Source organism: Panicum virgatum, chromosome 3K (assembly GCF_016808335.1).
Source record: "Panicum virgatum strain AP13 chromosome 3K, P.virgatum_v5, whole genome shotgun sequence".
In the NCBI taxonomy this organism is placed as follows: domain Eukaryota; kingdom Viridiplantae; phylum Streptophyta; class Magnoliopsida; order Poales; family Poaceae; genus Panicum; species Panicum virgatum.
The window spans coordinates 11407787-11425231 of record NC_053138.1 but is presented as its reverse complement, the minus strand read 5'-3'; the positions used below and the strand labels follow the sequence as shown (position 1 = coordinate 11425231).

The 17445-nt window shown below is 49.0% G+C and overlaps 3 protein-coding genes across 4 annotated transcripts; 2 read left to right on the top strand and 1 right to left on the bottom strand.

Annotated features, from left to right (window-relative positions):
• Positions 1-275: 275 nt before the first annotated feature.
• Positions 276-1484, bottom strand: LOC120701229 (universal stress protein PHOS32-like). The gene is made up of 3 exons (XM_039985359.1): positions 1107-1484; positions 711-939; positions 276-583 (listed from the first exon to the last, which is right to left on the bottom strand). The coding sequence occupies exons 1-3, from the start codon at positions 1279-1281 to the stop codon at positions 478-480; spliced, it is 510 nt and encodes a 169-aa protein (XP_039841293.1). The 5' UTR covers positions 1282-1484; the 3' UTR covers positions 276-477.
• Positions 1485-2802: 1318 nt separating this feature from the next.
• LOC120697554 (glycosyltransferase BC10) lies at positions 2803-8707 on the top strand. Of its 2 annotated transcripts, XR_005684539.1 has the most exons (12): positions 2803-3418; positions 3533-3649; positions 3746-3846; positions 4653-4724; positions 4946-5027; positions 5129-5209; positions 5441-5485; positions 5866-5931; positions 6015-6164; positions 6598-6726; positions 6859-8012; positions 8293-8437. XR_005684539.1 is itself a non-coding variant. In XM_039980824.1 (11 exons), exons 1-11 carry the CDS (start codon positions 3131-3133, stop codon positions 8311-8313), a joined length of 1152 nt encoding a protein of 383 aa, XP_039836758.1. In that variant the 5' UTR covers positions 2808-3130; the 3' UTR covers positions 8314-8707. The 2 variants fall into 2 exon arrangements, 1 of the variants encoding a protein (XP_039836758.1); XM_039980824.1 differs by lacking the exon at positions 6859-8012 and having other exon boundaries at positions 2808-3418; positions 8293-8707.
• Positions 8708-12002: 3295 nt separating this feature from the next.
• Positions 12003-15700, top strand: LOC120697553. Its single transcript, XM_039980823.1, has 6 exons — positions 12003-13077; positions 13174-13260; positions 13383-13631; positions 14463-14627; positions 14864-14917; positions 15039-15700. Exons 1-6 carry the CDS (start codon positions 12850-12852, stop codon positions 15567-15569), a joined length of 1314 nt encoding a protein of 437 aa, XP_039836757.1. The 5' UTR covers positions 12003-12849; the 3' UTR covers positions 15570-15700.
• Positions 15701-17445: the final 1745 nt, after the last annotated feature.

Here is a 17445-nt window from a genome sequence, read left to right as displayed (position 1 = left end):
CCATTTATGTCCATCAAATCCTTGTGCTGCCTTTAGTGGTTTGCCTTCATTTCTGGCCCGGATCCCCGCGTATTTGGACCCGATTGATCCGCAGGGGTTCTCACTAACAGATTCACAATGGTATTCGTTGTCTATGTTCAGCTCATCCCAGAATCTAGCATTGTCAAAATCAATCTTTTGTGAACTTTTCAGAAAAGAGTAACTTTTTTAATAGATTCATGTACTCTTACTTGTACAAACTTATATTCACAAAGGAAAATCGTAACGAAAACACCTTTACGGCCACACACACTATTCATAATATGTTTCTTATTCATATATGACGCAGATTATTTTCTTACAGAGTGACATGGCACAAGACATCCTACTCCCAGGTTTACACGGGCGTCAACGTACTAGAGCAGAGCAGGCAAACCAGCTGCACTGCGCACTGCCGTCGTGCCATCCCCATGGTAGGGTAGGACCGTAGGAAATCAATCAGTAGCTGGTTGTCGGCGCCGATGGCAGCATGTTCTCCCTGACGACGGTGACGGGGCAGGCCGCGTGGTTCACCACGTAGGTGCTCACGCTCCCCATCAGAACCCTAATCATGCCGAGAACGAACCAGAGAGGTAGGAGTGATCATCAGGCAAATGAGATGAGAGCTCTGAAGGAAACAAATTAAAGAAGCAGAGGGTCCATGCGGTTGCATCTATACTGTAGTGTAGTACCTCTTGACGGTGCTGAGCCCTCTGTTGCCGACGACCAGCCACTGGAGTGGGACCTTGTGCACCGCCTCCGTGAGCTTCTTGGCCGGGTCGCCCCAGAGCACCTTGGCGAAGACCTGGACCCCTCGCTGGGCGGCCGCCCGCGCGAGGACCTCCAGCGTCTCCCGGTCCGGCGCCAGGCCGTAGATCTTGCTCACCCGGGGGTCCGACAGCTCCAGCAGCGGGATCAGCGCTGAAAAAAAAACCCTGAAATGATGATCGCCTGAAAAACCTCTAGGCTCGATCTCTAGCTGATCCTAATTAGCAGTAAGTACTCGTAATTAACAAGCATACAGATCGACAAGGGGGAGAAGAGAAGAGAAGGGGAGAAATTAAATTAATTAATAATGCCGTGCGTACGCGAGCCGTCGCGCTCCCACAGGTGCGCCACGCCCTCCTCGTACTGGTACGAGGGCTTGGCGTGGATGAGGATGAGGCGGTCGCCGGGCGCCGCCAGGTTCGCCGCCGCCCACCGCAGCGCGTTCTTGCTGCACGGCGAGAAGTCCACCGCCACACCGATGTTGCGCCCGGCCATGCCGATCGCAACCGTATTATTAGTAGTATTAGCTTCCTCCAAGGAAGAAGAAGTACTTGCAGCAACAGGTGAAAGCCGGTGAAGCTTCACTTGGGCTTCGAGATGAACTGACACGGCTTAACCGGCAAGGCGATCAGATCTCCGGCCCTCCTTATATATAGACGGCTCACGGCTGAACCGTAGCCTCTATGGCTCTATGTATTCCGTTTGCCTAGTTGAACTCGCCACTTGCTGGGTTCGGATTCCTTACCGGCGTTTCTAGTCCCGCGGCGACGCGGCACGCCGGCGGCTCGCCGATCCCGGCCGGCGCCACCCGGATTGACGACGAGCGGCGCGTCGGGCAAAAGCGGACGGAAAGAACGACGTACGCACGGGAGGAATCGGATTCCGCGCTGTGCGTGCGTGCCTGTGCTCTACCATACCGTCAGCTTTCAGCCAAATCCTAGCACGTACAGATTGTTTTGGGATCGAAAGCTGTGCAAAGTTTTCTTGAAACCGAGGGCGAGGATCTCGTTGCTCACGGAAGTGGTGACTTCGAGAAACCAGAAGGTTTTGGAAGAGCTGAGCTGTGTAACGAATTCTTCTGTGAATTGATTTCACAACTTTGCCGAGTGGTCACGAATACCTGCACTAAAATTAGTGCAGGATTAACACCCCCCCCCCCCGCCCCCAAAAAAAAAGGTCTCAAATATTTGACGTTCTAAAACTCTAAAGAAATACTTGACTTGTTTGACCAAAATTTAATCGAATTTCAATTTGTTTCGTCAACACTAAATGATTATAAAGGATGGTATACGCGCGCCATTTCACCAAGTGCAAAACAAAGAGCGTTTTTTTTTGTATGAAACCACATTTCGAGACAAATTTACTTGTATCATTTCCAGATATTCAGAATCCATTATTATACTAGAGAGAATAATTGTTTGAGCTGCACAGCAGTGACGCTGACATTGCTGGGCTGGGGTGTACTTCTTATGCGGGCCAGGTTTTGCTCCATTTGAGGCGGCAGGAGGAACGAACGAGCCCACCCTGTGGAGAAGAAAGGAAACGTAGTGCCAAATGGGCCCTTCATGAGCAATATGAAACATACTAGTCAATGCAAATCATGGAAACTTCACGTGCCACTCACATGTAACAGCGCGGCCACGCTTTGCTTGTTGCCTACTCAGTAAGTTTGGATCCCCCCACCAATCAATTGATTAATCACTTGCCTGTCACGATCTATTATAATCAGGTGACGACAAAAAAAAAACTCTGTTTATTCGCGGAGCATGATTTTGAGGAGCGCTGCATTATTCGCATGCACTAGTGTGATCAAGGTAAAATCACAGTTTTTTAACTTGAAGAAAGTTATCTGACTGAAAATGGAACCTTTTGATATTTGAACCAGAAAACCTTCAATTTCATGGTGTGGTTACAGAGAAACTGAGAAACAAACCATCCATAATCGTCCAAGCAAAGCCTGTCCCCCGCAGGCCGCAGCCCCGTGCCGTCGTGGCGTGGCCGGTGGCCGGTGACCGCTGGTTAGTTGGCACGTCCGGCAAGGCCGCACCACACTTCGACAACACCACTCGGCGCCACTGCGGCGCGCCTGCCGCGCTCTTCCTCGGCAAGCACGCAAGCCTGAGATTCGATCCCCCCGCGCACCCTCACCTCCTCTTCCCCCTCACGGGATCACGAGACCACGCCGCGAGATTCACGAGGCCGGGAGCGCAGAGATCTGTGCCGCACCGAGCCGAGCTGAGCTTACTCTGCTCTGCTCTACTCTGCTTATGCCGACGAGGTAGATACAGTCCGCGGCGGGCGGGGGGAGGTGTGGCGGCCAAGCCTCCTCGGTCGGTCGGTCGGGATGAAGCCGCGGAGGTTCGGCTACGGCCGGGGCAGGCGCGCGGCGGCGCTGCTCCTGCTGCTGCTCTGCCTCTGCCTCAGCAGCGCCTTCCTCCTGCTGCTCCACGGCTCCTCCGGTCCGCTGGAGCCCGCGGCGGAGGAGAAGGAGGCGGCGGGGGCGGGGAGGGTGGCGGAGGCAAAGGCGGAGGTGGAGGAGGCGCCGCTGCCGCCGGGGAACTCCAAGGTCGCTTTCCTCTTCATCGCGCGCAACCGCCTCCCGCTCGAACTCGTCTGGGACGCCTTCTTCCGCGTACGAATCCCCGAATCCCATTCCCCCCAACCCCAACGGACTGCCAATTAATGCCCGCGCGGATCCTAACACGGCTGGATTCTGCTGACTGTGATATGGTATGCGTTTGATCAGGGTGACAAGGAAGGGAAGTTCTCCATCTTCGTGCACTCGCGGCCGGGCTTCGTGCTCACCCGCGCCACCACCCGGTCCCGATTCTTCTACAACCGCCAGGTCAACAACAGCATCCAGGTCGGCACATTCTCGGCGTATTCATGAATGTTGAACAGCAATTGGATTGTCTGTACCCTTACTCTTGCTGAGGCAGCTTGCTTTGTGTTTCTGCAGGTGGATTGGGGGGAGGCGAGCATGATCACGGCCGAGCGCATTCTGCTCAGCCATGCTCTCAAGGACCCGCTCAATGAGCGCTTTGTTTTCGTCTCCGACAGGTACACAGTTCAATGAGATTTTTGAGAATGCCGTGCACAAATTCTGATCTAGGATTTATGTAGAGAATGTTATCTGGGGTTAAATGCGAGGACTTGTCTATATCTGTGTGTATCAAGTATCAACCAAGCATTTGTGATCTTTAGTTATTGATGTAGTTATAGCAAGTAAACTTTTTAGAGGAGTATTAAATTAGTGATGCTTTTGGAATCTGCAATTTATCGCTTTCGCTTGTTTTGAGTTTCATTTTTTTATTTACAAACAATGAACTACTTGTCTTGATTCAACTAGCGAATCCTCAATGTGATTTGTCATTCATGATCACATTGAATAATTATGTTCAAGGAACAATACGTACTGCTGTACTAAGGAGGACCAGAACATTCTGATAAATTAGTGGCCCTTTGTAATTACAAATTGGCATAGAAAATATTGTGAACATAAAAGTAGCTTTACAATTGTAATATCAGAATAATTCAAATGTTGACGTTGTTATCCTGAGATATTGTACAACCACAGAGCTTATGTAGAATAAGCTAAACCCCCATATGATTGATCATTTGACGTTGGATGTCAGTTGTGCAGTAACATATTGGACTCCTTTTATTGTTATGCTCTGTATTACATCTACAAAAACTAGATAAATATTTTTTCTGTAGTAATGACCAATTACCAGTTCCTGGTTCTGTTTCTGTCAACAGTCCCACTCTTTTTAATCATATTATGATTTATTTTTGCTTCATTCATCGCTGGGAATTTTGAATCTTAATTTTGATTCGTGCTTACTAGGATCTTATCTCTCTGGCAGCTGTGTACCATTGTACAACTTCAGCTACACTTATGACTACATAATGTCATCATCAACCAGCTTTGTAGACAGGTATAAACATTTGAATATTCTGTGGTCTTGGGTATTCCAGTCTTTTTATGAATTAATTGAAAATTCATTTTAACCCCTTTTTCCTTTACGATTTTTCTACGTTTTCTTGTGTCTTGATCCATTGATCCTACACATAAATTACACAGCAAACTGCAGGCTTGCAGCTGAAATGTTAGTTTTTTTGCCTTTAATATTTCCCAATTGTATTATGTTGGTTGAAGTTTTGCTGATACAAAGGCGGGGCGATACAATCCAAGAATGGACCCAATTATCCCAGTTGAGAATTGGAGAAAAGGCTCACAGGTAGCCCTTTTACCTTTCATTATAAAGGAAGATGAGATGCTACAGTGATAATCCATTTTGATGCCTCTACCACTGAAATTATATGCAAACATTGTTTCCAGTGGGCAGTGCTAATTAAAAGGCATGCTGAAGTTGTGGTTGAAGATGAAGTGGTGTTGCCAGAATTCCAGAAGCATTGCAGGGTATATATCTTGATATTTGTGCGCAGATAAGTTTGAGGACAGTAGTAGGGCGATTTTGTTTGGCACTAGCTCTTAATTTGCTAATCTTTAATGCTTATATTTTGGTCAAACCTGGAAGTCAAGAGAGTAGATATTAGATAGTCAAACCTGGATTCTCAATTTTGTTTAGCTTAAGTCCTTTTATCTGTTCTATATCTAATCTTGACGATTCATATATTTTGTTTACTGCAGAGGAGACCGTTGCCAGAGTTCTGGCGGGATTGGGATCGTCCTATTGTAAGTGAAAATGTTTCAGAACAATCTCATTTTTTCCCTCAATGATATAAAATATGGATTACCATTTTGGTAGTTTTTACTTGTAAAGTAGATCCATAACCCATCACCACTATCATTATCAACAGCAATTGCATTACTTTACTTAGATTTTTATGGTTGCTTTTCTGGAACAGCTGTATTAGTGCTGATTTAAACTTCATAAGCGCTATGTTGTCTACTTATATTTCGAGAACTAAGATATAGTACAATTGTTAATTTGTTTTGCATTGAAGCATATGACAAACTCGATATATGCATCTATTTATGTGGATATTTAACAAGGGAAGCTCAGATAATAATTATTTTCATTTAAATGTCATTTTTATTTTATTTTTTCACAGCCTGCAGAGGCATGGAAAGCCCATAACTGCATACCAGATGAGCACTATGTTCAGACATTGCTTGCAGTAAGTCAATGGTCATTACAAGATTCTTCACAGTATTTCTTGTGCACTAAGTTCCCTGTTCATTCAACTCTTCTGCAATGCAGCAAACTGGTTTAGAAGAAGAACTTACACGGCGATCAGTTACACATAGTGCATGGGATCTTTCAGCTTCTAAAGATCGTGAAAGGCGTGGATGGCATCCTGTAACATATAAAGTCTCTGATGCTACTCCCGCACTTATCAACTCTATAAAGGTATATAGCTTCTTCAAATCTGGGCAAGTTTGTTTCCTTTTGTTCAGGGAAGTTGGGGTCGGCATATCTATGCTTAAAGGAGAAACTAAAAGGTCCAATCACCATTTGAATATAGGTTTGGTTGGCCTTTATTTGACATGGCCAATGAAGTCCATATCATTTACTAAAATGAATAGTCTTTTTAAAGCAACAAGAACCATCATTTTTAGGAAAAGCAACAAGTTGAATGCCTCAAACCTATAACCCTGGTGTTGTTAGATACTGTCATTCAAGAATAAATTCCACCGAATGTCTGTTTGGAAAGCTATTGCTACTGTAACAGGTTTTTCAGCTATGATTCTTGATGTACCCCAATTTATAAAATAATCTACCTTTAAGAGGTATGCAATATAATTTCTTACTGTAACAGAGGATCTATTCTTCTCAATTTTAGGGTATTGATAATATATATTACGAGACTGAAAATAGGAGGGAGTGGTGTACAAGTAATGGAAAACCGGCACCTTGCTTCCTTTTTGCAAGGAAGTTTACACGTGGAGCTGGTCTGAAGCTTCTTGATTTGGTAAGTCCATGGCTTTTCTTTTTGAGTAAAATGCACTGGAGGTCCATCAACTTGGAAGGGTATGTCACTTAGGTCCACGAACTTCGAAAGTGTATTTTTGGGTCCATGAACTTGTTAAGTCGTTCACTGCAGGTCCATAACTGTCCACGCGTGCTACTAGCGCTGACATGGCATGCTGACTTGGCTCCTCAAAGCACCTCCTGGTTGAGGCATTTCATCAAGCGACACTAGCATCACCACCTTCACCATCTTCTTGCCAACGGCTTGCGCAACCTACACGGCGGCGTCCATAGGCAAGGCACGGTGGTGGCCAGTGCGGGCAGCCGCCACGGGGGAGGCGCGGCGGCGGCGGATGACCGATTTCCGTGCTCGGCACACTCTGCCACGACGGTGATGCCGCGAGGCACGCACAAGCAGGAGGCAGAACACCGCCATCGCCGCTGGCCCTCCTCGCTGAGAGGGCTCGTGCTCGCCTGCGCCGGCCTTCTCAACCGCGGCGACGTCGGCAGCGCGCAGTGGCCGCTGCTCTGTCCAACACCGGCGGCGGGTCTTGGGCTCGGAGAGGTGGAGCGTGCGGACCTCGAGGAGTCACGAGCGGGACGGGTGGGAAAGCTCGGGAGGAGGAGGAGGATCGGGCAGCTAGCCACCATGGCGGCGGATCCATTCTGCGGACGAAGCCGGCGAGGATGCCATGGTCCAGAGGTCGACGGTCATGGCGGACGCGGCGCCGTCGGTGCAGGTTCTGCGGGAGCGGTTACGAGGGGAGGCAGCAGAGGACCTCGTGGCGGAGCGCGGCGCACATGCGGAGGCTGGAGATTCCAGAGGAGTTCGAACTAGCTGGCATGGCCGGAGGATGGCGGCGCTGGAGGACATGGAGCAGCGGCGCGGCGCAACGCCCGGATCCAGAGTGGCGACACCGGTGAAGGAGTGGCAGCGCATGCACATGGTGCTGGCCAACGAGCTCGCCGTGAGGCTAGGCGCAAACGCGGCCACCTTCCTTCCGCGCCGGTGCCGACGTGGACATCCACGCCATGGCCTCACTGCAAGCTGGCCTCTGGACAACGGGCGACGCCATGGGCCGCGCCATCCGCGACCTGAAAGAGGTGAGGATGCGGCTAGAGCGTAGGGTGACGGCTTGCCTTGTCCATCGTAGGAAGCTGCTCACCTGGTTGCACAAGACATGCTCGATAAAATGCTTGAGATGGAGATAGAGAAAGCAGGAGAGGACTGAGAGAGAAGATGACTAGTTAGCGTGCCATGTCAGCGTTAGATGCTTATGTGGAGAGGTATGGACCTGCCGTGAACGACTTAACAAGTTTATGTATCCAAAAATGTATTTTTAGAGTTAGTGGACCTAAGTGACACCTCCTTACAAGTTGATGGACCTCCGGTGCATTTTACTCTTTCTTTTTAAATTGTCTTTTTTTTAAAAAAAATACAATGGTATGCACATACATACATACATACATACATACATATGCAAACTTAGAAGTTAGAAAGTAGTATATTAGCCTATGAACTTCCTCGGTCCCTTGCTTACAGTTATTTCAAATTTATTTTGTGCAGTCATTGATAGCAGTAAAGTGAAGAATATAGTCAAAGGGGCAACTGCTTTTTAATGGTTTCACCCTTACAAGAATACTGCCAGTTCACACAAATGTAAAGGAAGATGCGGAACTACGGGGAGACAGAAATTAACAGTGACTTTTTGTTTGTTCAGTGTGTGGTCATATTAATTTGTTGGCCCATAGAAAGGTACAATACATGTTGTAAAGCAATATTTTTGTTTCTTTTAGTACCTAGGTTGGTGCATGACTAACCCACGATCAGCATTGTAACAACAGTCCACCAGCCGGTTCTAGAACCCTGAGAAAATTTGTCAGCAAAATTATGAAGAAATGTTCTCTCATACTGTTTGCATACTCATTTTATTGTATACATTGCAGTACTGATCCAATTGAGCATATGATTCATAGATGCATGTTAAGAATTCTGTTTCATCAGAAATATGGGACCTAGCACAGTAAAAATGGTCGATACCTTTCTGACTTTTATGGTCTCAAGACTTAATTTGTAATAATTGTACTGGCTGGATAAGAACACATCGTTTTGCCAATTTAATGCTTCAGCAGAGCTCATCATTTTGTTGGTTCAAGTGATATGATGTACATTGTACAATTTTAATTATGATTCAGAAATCAGAAGGTCTGGTGCTGTTGATATTGTACCAGTAGCCTTACAAGTACAGTACCCCATGTAACATGCTAATGACAAACAAGAGTCGTACACTAAACTGTGCAGATTGTCTGCGTCGGTGCTGGGCCATATCAGTGATCCAACATCATCAAGAGAGTGTTGAGATGGCAAAGAACATGACCATCATGAACTGATTGTTGCCTGAAGAGACCGTCAAATCATTCATACACTGTGCTGGTAAGTAGTTCTGCTACATCTTTCATAGTAAAAGGAACCGGTTCTGTTAATGTCCAGCCATATTCGTCTGGGTATTCCTGCGGCAGCACCATCGCGTCGGGAAGCATTTTTCACATTCGGCTTTTCTGAATGGGTCTTGCACGAGGATTGTGATCCTGTGGTACCAAAGGGAAAATAATGATGATGAAGGAGAATGCTGGATGCATGTTGGTTGCGTAGGCTGTTAGCCTGGGGTCTCTTTCAAGCGTTGCCTGGTCACTTTCAGTTTGCTTCATTGCCCAGGATGTCTGCAAACTGCAACGCTAGAACCAAACTAGGTAGATCGATCTTTGTGTGAATGTGGTTTAATCTGTGGCTGCCCGTCCATTTTGCAAGCCTATGTTGTATGTTCTGAGCCTTGCAACCTGGCATTGGGAGCAAGCAGGCCTTGAAAGCCAGCAATGTGTAGGTGACGCTCGTCGGTGTACATCTGATGGCGGTTGTCTCTTTGTGAATTGTGACACAAAGTGCAGAAAAGCCTTTTCAACTTTTTTCTAGTGGTATTTCTGACAAGGAGGTGAAAGAACCTGGAGGATCTGCCCCAACTTTTTTACAGCATGGAGTTGGAACATCTGAGCTCTACCGGCTCTAACTTCTATGGTTCCTGACATCATGTTTCCGGACAAACTTTTGGAAAACAGGTCCCGGGGAGAAGATTGTAAAAAATGAGTTCCTGGCACGTGTTTCATTAAGATGGGATATTTTGGAATGCACGAGAACGTATTTAATGTTCTTTGGCACGGGTATTTGAAATCACCGATGAATGCAAAATCAACTGAAGGTACAAAAACGCCATACCGGCGACAACAGCTAGCCAATTCGGTCATGAAAAGAGCTGTTTGTAGTCTTTTTCAAAAGGACCAACTGCCCAAGGAATGAATTGGGTATAAACTAGGTTAGGCTTGGAAATGCAGTAAAACCATTCTTTTGATCCATATTGCACAGAATCTTGTTGGTAGGCCCTAGGCTAGGCTTTCACAGACCCCACACTGGACACTGGGCAGCAACACCAACAATTGCTCCCACTGAGATACGGATGCGGATATATCTAATCTTTCCTCCACACCACTCTGTCCAAAACCAAAAGGGCACCAGTGCAGCACTGCATATGCAATGCCGGCACTGCCGTGCAGCTGCTATGTGGGCCTCTCCCTTGAGGAAAATGCAGCAAGGACTGGCACTGTCTCAGTCTCACTGCCTGTGTGGGGTCCTGTGGGGCTGTGGCCACTGTGGGTGGGTGTAGGAGAGTAGCCAAAAGAGCTGGATCCACTGCAGCAATGGCAATGGCATGCTTGACTGCCTTGAGTGGTGGTGAAGACTGAAGAAAGACTGGAGAGTGCTTACATGGTCCTGGCTCCCTTTTACCCTTCTGAAGCTGAGGTTGTCAAATCAAGCTCAAGAGATGTGTGAGGCTCTGCATGATTCAAGGCCACAATCAGTATCAAGGCACTAATGATTGTGGCCTTGAACATTCTGCTGTCTTGCACCGAGTCAACTAACAATAAAAGGTTGTGTGAGGCTCTGCATGGTCCTGGTAATGGAGAATTGGAGATCTTGCCTTTGATGACTGGAAAGGGGAAACAAAAGAAGAAGAAAGAAAGGAGAAAGTATATAAAAAAAGATGCTATAAAGATAAAGGGGCATGTTAGCATGGGCAACATGTGCATTTTTGGCTGGTAATATGCTTACTGTCTCTGGAATGCTAACACAAATACTAGTGGTTACCGACCCCATTAACATTTTTTTTTTGAAAATGATCCAATTAACATTCTTTCCCTCGCTGAGGACACGGTAACTTGGTGAGTACATTCAGCCTTGAGGACGCTGCTGGCCATCGTGTTGCTTCCCATCAGCAAAAGCTGGGACGGTGAAAGAAAAGGAGGAGCGCTTTCGCTGGTGGCCAGGACACGAACAAACAGAAACTACAGAAGGATGCATAGCCACACCGGCAGCGTCTCGCAGTCACCTCGCTGCTCTCCCACCACAACTGCGAAGGAGCTGTTGCTGCTTTGAGGAGAGGTTCAGAGCGAGCAGAGAGCGCTTCCAGTTCCAGGGAAGGGATTGGCCTGCAAGGAGATGGTGGATTAGGAGTAGTAGCTTCTAGCTCCAGATTCTGCATATTCTCCTAGCAATGCCTAAATTCCCTGGCACATGGAGGGCAGCAACCTTGAAATCGAAAGGCTGCCGCGCCTCAGCTCGGAGCTAGTAGTCAGGTAGCGCGATGCAAAGCTGCTTGCATGTAGACCCGCAGCTCGATCGTGCTCTGAAAGTTAAGGATGGATCTGGATGTCTGAATATTCGAATTATTCATATTCGTATCCGTTTAAAACATAAATATGGATATCCGTATTCGTATTCGATTTTAATATGGATGCATCCGAATCCGATTTTAAGAACTTTTCTCTATCCGATTCTATATTCGTATTCGAGGAATATCCGATCACATCCGTATCTGTCCGTATCCGTAAAGAAAAAGTGACTAGTGAGACAATGTTAAACTTATCTTTATACCTAATTACTTGATGATATATACTATTTAAATTACTTGGAAAGCTTGATAACTAATAATATATTTATTAAAATTAGTAATGATATAAAAATTAACTTTAACTATTTAATATATTTATTTCATGATTAAAATTATTTGATACGAGTCAAATTATTTATTTATTTATTTAATGATAGAATCTTTTTTATATATCTTAATTATTAAGTATTTAAATATTTATTTATTTTACATTTATAATTAGTATTATATATTTAATATAAATGCTATGCATAGATAATTATATTCTTTTTCTATTAGCTATCTTCTAATCCTTTACTCCCTACTTGTATAATAATTTTGATTTACTATAAAATTGTTGACAAAATAAACTGATACTCATGATAGCTCTATGTTTCAAATCGAGAAGGTATCCGGATCTGAATCCGGATTCGAACTATCCATTTTGTATTCGCATCCGATGAGATCCGCATTCGCATTCGTATCCAGATTAAAATGTGGTAAAAGTTGACATCCGGATCCGATTTCATCCGTATCCGATTTGAATCCATCCTTACTGAAAGTTGCCGCTGGAGCTGGACGCCACCACTGACGCCCACCAAAAGGATCAGAGAGAGAGAAGCAGCAGGAGGACAGACATGAACATCATGCAGGATTAGTACTAAAATCATGGAAGCATGGGTCTGCCGTCTGTGGGGGGGACGCGCATTTCGAGGCAATTATACAATGATATGCCGCGCTGGTCCTCTCGAGGTGATGACGATCGAGCCTGCTCCTGCACCAACAACCACACACGGAGGGAGAGCGAGAGTGAGACTGGCTATGCTTCTTCTCCCAGCTTCTTCCTTCCTCGTCACTGCCATCCATCCATGCACACCTTCACACACATACGCATACTGGCATACTGCCATGGAGTAGAGTAGATTGTATTTAACCTTGGGTTGGTTGCCCTTGCCCTGCTGAAGATGGGAGCTGGAGAGCAACGAGACAAGCGCGGCGGTGCGCGCGCGTCGCGACAGCTCTAGAAGAGAGGAGGAGAGACCGCAGCAGAAGCAGCCACGCTCCTAACCCCCCCTCTCTCCCCTGATCCTAATACAAAATTCAGGGCGTCAGCAGGTGCCCCCAAAAGAGATCCGCTCTGATAGATGGATCCCCCACGCTGCATCGTCGTCAGCCCAATCATTGCCTCATTTGTTCCCTTCCTCCTCCTCGTCTTCTCCTCCTCCGTCGTCATCCTGGCCTCGGCTGGAGGCGGCGGCGGCGGCGGCAACGGCACGGCGGCGCCGTTCCGGTCGGCCGAGGAGCTGCTCCGGTTCCAGAGGATCAAGGCCCGGCTCGCCAGGACCAGGGACGCCTCCGTCAAGACCATCCAGGCATGCGCCCGTTCCTGTTCTTGCTCGTGATCGCCGTCGTCTTGCAGTTGCCCATGGTTCTGCTTGGCTGACGACGATTTCTGGTTTGATTTGCAGAGCCCCGATGGCGATGTCATCGACTGCGTGCCGACGCACCTGCAGCCCGCGTTCGAGCATCCCAAGCTCAGGGGCCACAAGCCAGAGGTACGGCACCTCATGTCTGGTGATACGATGAACAGCTCGGCACTGATCTCTGTGTCTGAAATGGACAATGCTGTTCTTGCTGGATCGGAGCTAGCTGACTTGTCAATGGTGCTCTCGTGCAGAGAGAGCCAGCCGAGAGGCCGCGGAGCTGCGGTGGTCGCGCCGGCGCTGATGGTCGAGACGACGAGGAGGCATTGCCGCAGGCGTGGCGGCGCTCCGGCGAGTCGTGCCCGGAGGGGACGATACCGGTGCGGCGGACCACGGAGGCCGACGTGCTCCGGGCCAGCTCCGTCGCCCGGTTCGGGATGAAGGCCCGGGGCGCCGGCGGCGGCGGCTTCGCGCGGCGCGACTCCACCGGCAGCGGCCACGAGGTCAGTCACCTGGTCACCGACGACCGAGCCACCGGAGTGGCCATCAATTTGCACATGCACACTGTGTAATTTTCACCTAGGGAATTGGCCGGGAAAAAAAAGTAGGAACCCAACACATTTGCAAAGCAGAAACGGCACCAATTATTGCAGGGTTTCGTGGTTCATCCTATCGTCTAGCTTGAGATGAGATGAGCCTGACCGATTTCCGGCACTGGTGCTGACAGAGGGTGCCGCACATTGTGCTGCGTGGTCGTTGATTTCCGTCCACCAGCAAGTGTACTGCAACCCCTAACAAACATACCACATGCCCATGTTCTTGCAAACATTTTTTTTTGTTAGGAAGGACATGTATGTAGCATTTTGCAGTCAAGATAGAAGAAGGCCGTGTTTAGTTCCGTGTGCTGCAAACGCAAAAATTTTTTCAAAAGAATCTTACTAATTTGAAGTACTAAATGAAATCTATTTATAAAACTTTTGCACAGATGAGTTGTAAATCGCGAGACGAATCTAATGATATTAATTAATTCATAATTAATTAATATTTAGAGGATGGTTACTGTAGCATTACTGTTTCAAATCATGTATTAAGTAGGCTCATTAGATTCGTCTCGCGATTTACAGCCCATACATGCAAAAAGTTTTGTAAATAAACTTCATTTAATACTTCAAATTAGTAAGATTCTTTCGTAAAATTTTGTGTTTTTGCGTTTACAGTGTGGGAACGGCCGAAGGAAAGAAATCCACACCAATGTCGATGCTAGGTAGGACTCTGGAAACCTGACAAGCTCTGTGGCGTGCGTATTTTGTGGTGGGGGTGTATCTGTATTGCAGCACGCGGTGGGGTACGTGTCGGGGGGCCAGTTCTACGGCGCCAAGGCGAGCCTGAACGTGTGGCCGGCGCAGGTGGCGTCGCCGGCGGAGTTCAGCCTCTCGCAGATCTGGGTCATCTCCGGCGCCTTCGGCAACGACCTCAACACCATCGAGGCTGGCTGGCAGGTCTGTCCTCTGTTTTTTTTTGGTCCTCCCACTTTTCTGAAACTCTTGCCTTTCTGAAAGCTTGTGCGCCATTGTAACACGGCGTGGGAATTACAAAAGTCACGTTCAGTCCTTCAGAGTTCGGTGTAAAGTTTATCATTTTTCACATGGCGAATAAAATTTGATTCGCCTCTAATCTCTGACAGGCAGGCCGTTGAAACTTACTACAATCTTTGTGCTTGAAATTTTCGTTTCAGGTAAGCCCCCAGCTGTACGGTGACAACAACCCAAGGTTCTTCACATACTGGACAGTAAGCGCTCTGTCTCTCTTCTTCAGAAATCAGAACTCGTCTCCGCCATCCAATTTCGTCCTCCCTCCGTTCGTGCAAGTTTGTTCGTCATGAAAGTTGAAAGCACATGCCGTACGCGCAGGACGACGCGTACCGGGAGACCGGCTGCTACAACCTGCACTGCTCGGGGTTCGTGCAGACGAGCAGCCGCGTGGCCATCGGCGCCGCCATCTCGCCGGCCTCGTCCTACGGCGGCCGGCAGTTCGACATCGCCGTGCTCATCTGGAAGGACCCGCGGCGGGGCCACTGGTGGCTGCAGCTCGGCTCCGGCGGCGCGCTCGTCGGCTACTGGCCGTCCTCGCTGTTCACGCACCTGGGCTCCCGCGCCGACATGGTGCAGTTCGGCGGCGAGGTCGTGAACGCGCGGCCGGCCGGCGCGCCGCACACGCCCACGCAGATGGGCTCCGGCCGCTTCCCCGGGGAAGGGTACGCTCGCGCCGCCTACTTCCGCAACCTGCAGGTCGTCGACTGGGACAACAGCCTCGTGCCCGCCGCGGGGCTCCGCCTCCTCGCCGACCGGCCGGGGTGCTACGACATCGCCGGCGGCAGCGGCGGCGCCTGGGGCACCTACTTCTACTACGGCGGGCCGGGCAGGAACGCACGGTGCCCGTAGGTTGCAGGACGGAGTAGCTAGGAACGGTACCGGATGGGTGTTTCTTTCTTTACGTACGTGCTGATCACTGATCAAGAACAAGGCAAATATATGTGGCAAAATTAAAGCTTTGATTCTTTTTTTCCCCTTCACCTATACGTCTCTCTACGTGAATATAATGCCACCGTTGTCCAATTGTTGGCGCCATCGTGTTGAAAGTTGAAACCCGACGCAAATAATGAAGTACGCAGCCGTAAGCCCGTTAGAACGCTGGAATTTCTCCATTTACACGGGACATAGAATTAGCAGCAAAATTATGGTGATATCAGCAGCTGACTTGGGGGGCACACGGATGCATGGGCCTTGAATGTCTTTTGTCGGGCCCTGACGACTGATTTTTGGGCATCCAACAGCACTGTACGCAAACACAGGAATCATATACATCTTCCGGAAGATTTTTTTCTTACTCATCTTCCAATATTTGAGATTCGTGCCAACTATCTCATCCGTTGGATCTTCTCAACCCTAATCTTTTTGAGGAAATTGGTTTGTTGGCCCTCCAGAAAGTTGAGTTTAGATCCTTGGACCTATCCCGTTTGAACTTTTGTATATGGCCTCAAAGCAAAATTGGTTTTGGTATATGACCCTTCCGTTAGATGGGCATGTTAACAGTGTTAGAACCAACCTGAAATGACCCTTTTACCCCTACGGGTAAATGGAGCACCACAGCGCAGAAGGACTGTGCCTCCTGTGGGTAAATGGAGAACCAAACCTGATTAATATTTTCATATATACATTTTCACATAACTGTATAGTGACCATTTTCAATTGAACATGTTTACTACTGCAAATTTGTAGGTGATGGAATAAAATCGAGATAATGCTACACTCACCCTTGAACCGTGTCGTTGAGCTCATCCTCGCTGTCGTCCCCCTTGAAGCCCGAGCACCATCATCCTCGTTCTGGCAAGGGGCTTCGCCAGTGGCGCCCTTGGAGCCCCGCGCGCCTAGACTGGCGCTGGCGCCGGCGCCGCTGCCTCCCTGCGCGCCCTCCCCCCGGTTCCCTTGCTTGTGCGGCCGTCGGCGCCCTTGCTGGGCATGCTCCCAGCAAGCCACCGCGCCCGCCCCCAGCAAGCCATCGTGCCTGCCCCTGGCCTGCGGCCCCTCGCTCGGCGGAGGACCCCTGGCCCTGGCTGCCTCGGGGGACCTCGCGCAGGTCACGAGGGCTGCCTAGATCCGCTGTAACTGTGGCGGCGTGGGGTCGGGCCAGACCCGACCAGCGGGAAGGGGGGCGCAGGGGAGCTCTGAATCTGGCAGTCGGTCCATCTCCGTGGGGGGGCGCCTGGATCCGCCAGAAAGACGAGGGAGGCCGCCGCCACCACGAGCAAGCAGCGTCGGGGTCGGGGGCAGGGCTCGGGGGCAACTGGGCAAAAGGTTAAGTTGAGGAAGGGTAGAATGGTCTTTTCCCCAAAAGGACTAACAGTTGGACTGGATGGAAGCCTACAAATCTAACGGAAGGGCCATATACCAAAAGCAATTTCGCTTTGAGGACAGGATAGGGCCAAGGAAACTCAACTTTCTGGAGGGCCAACAAACCAATTTCCTCAATCTTCTTCCTCCTCCTGCCCTCTTCCTCACTGTGCACCGCCGCCGCTCCTAATCCCGCGCTCCGCCCGCTGCGCCGTCGTTGCGTCGCCCTGCTGCTGCGCCTGCTCGCCGCGTGCTGCTGCTGCGGCACGCGCTGCCATGCGGTGCTGCTGCTGCGGCACGCGCTGCCATGCGGTGCGGTGCTGCTGCTGCATCACGCTATCGCCGCTGCCGCGAGCTGCTGCCGCGCGCTGCGGCTGCTGCGGCATGAAGCCGCGTGGTGGTGCTGCTGTTGCGCCGCGCGCCGCCG

Coding starts and splice junctions, on each gene's coding strand:
- LOC120701229 (XM_039985359.1), bottom strand. CDS start 1,281: ATGGCCGGGCGCAACATCGGTGTGGCGGTGGACTTCTCGCCGTGCAGC. Junction 940..1,106: donor GTGGGAGCGCGACGGCTCGC/GTACGCACGGCA, acceptor TTTTTTTTTCAG/CGCTGATCCCGCTGCTGGAG. Junction 584..710: donor GGGCTCAGCACCGTCAAGAG/GTACTACACTAC, acceptor CGGCATGATTAG/GGTTCTGATGGGGAGCGTGA.
- LOC120697554 (XM_039980824.1), top strand. CDS start 3,131: ATGAAGCCGCGGAGGTTCGGCTACGGCCGGGGCAGGCGCGCGGCGGCG. Junction 4,725..4,945: donor TCAACCAGCTTTGTAGACAG/GTATAAACATTT, acceptor TGTTGGTTGAAG/TTTTGCTGATACAAAGGCGG. Junction 5,028..5,128: donor ATTGGAGAAAAGGCTCACAG/GTAGCCCTTTTA, acceptor CATTGTTTCCAG/TGGGCAGTGCTAATTAAAAG.
- LOC120697553 (XM_039980823.1), top strand. CDS start 12,850: ATGGATCCCCCACGCTGCATCGTCGTCAGCCCAATCATTGCCTCATTT. Junction 13,261..13,382: donor TCAGGGGCCACAAGCCAGAG/GTACGGCACCTC, acceptor GCTCTCGTGCAG/AGAGAGCCAGCCGAGAGGCC. Junction 13,632..14,462: donor CCACCGGCAGCGGCCACGAG/GTCAGTCACCTG, acceptor TCTGTATTGCAG/CACGCGGTGGGGTACGTGTC.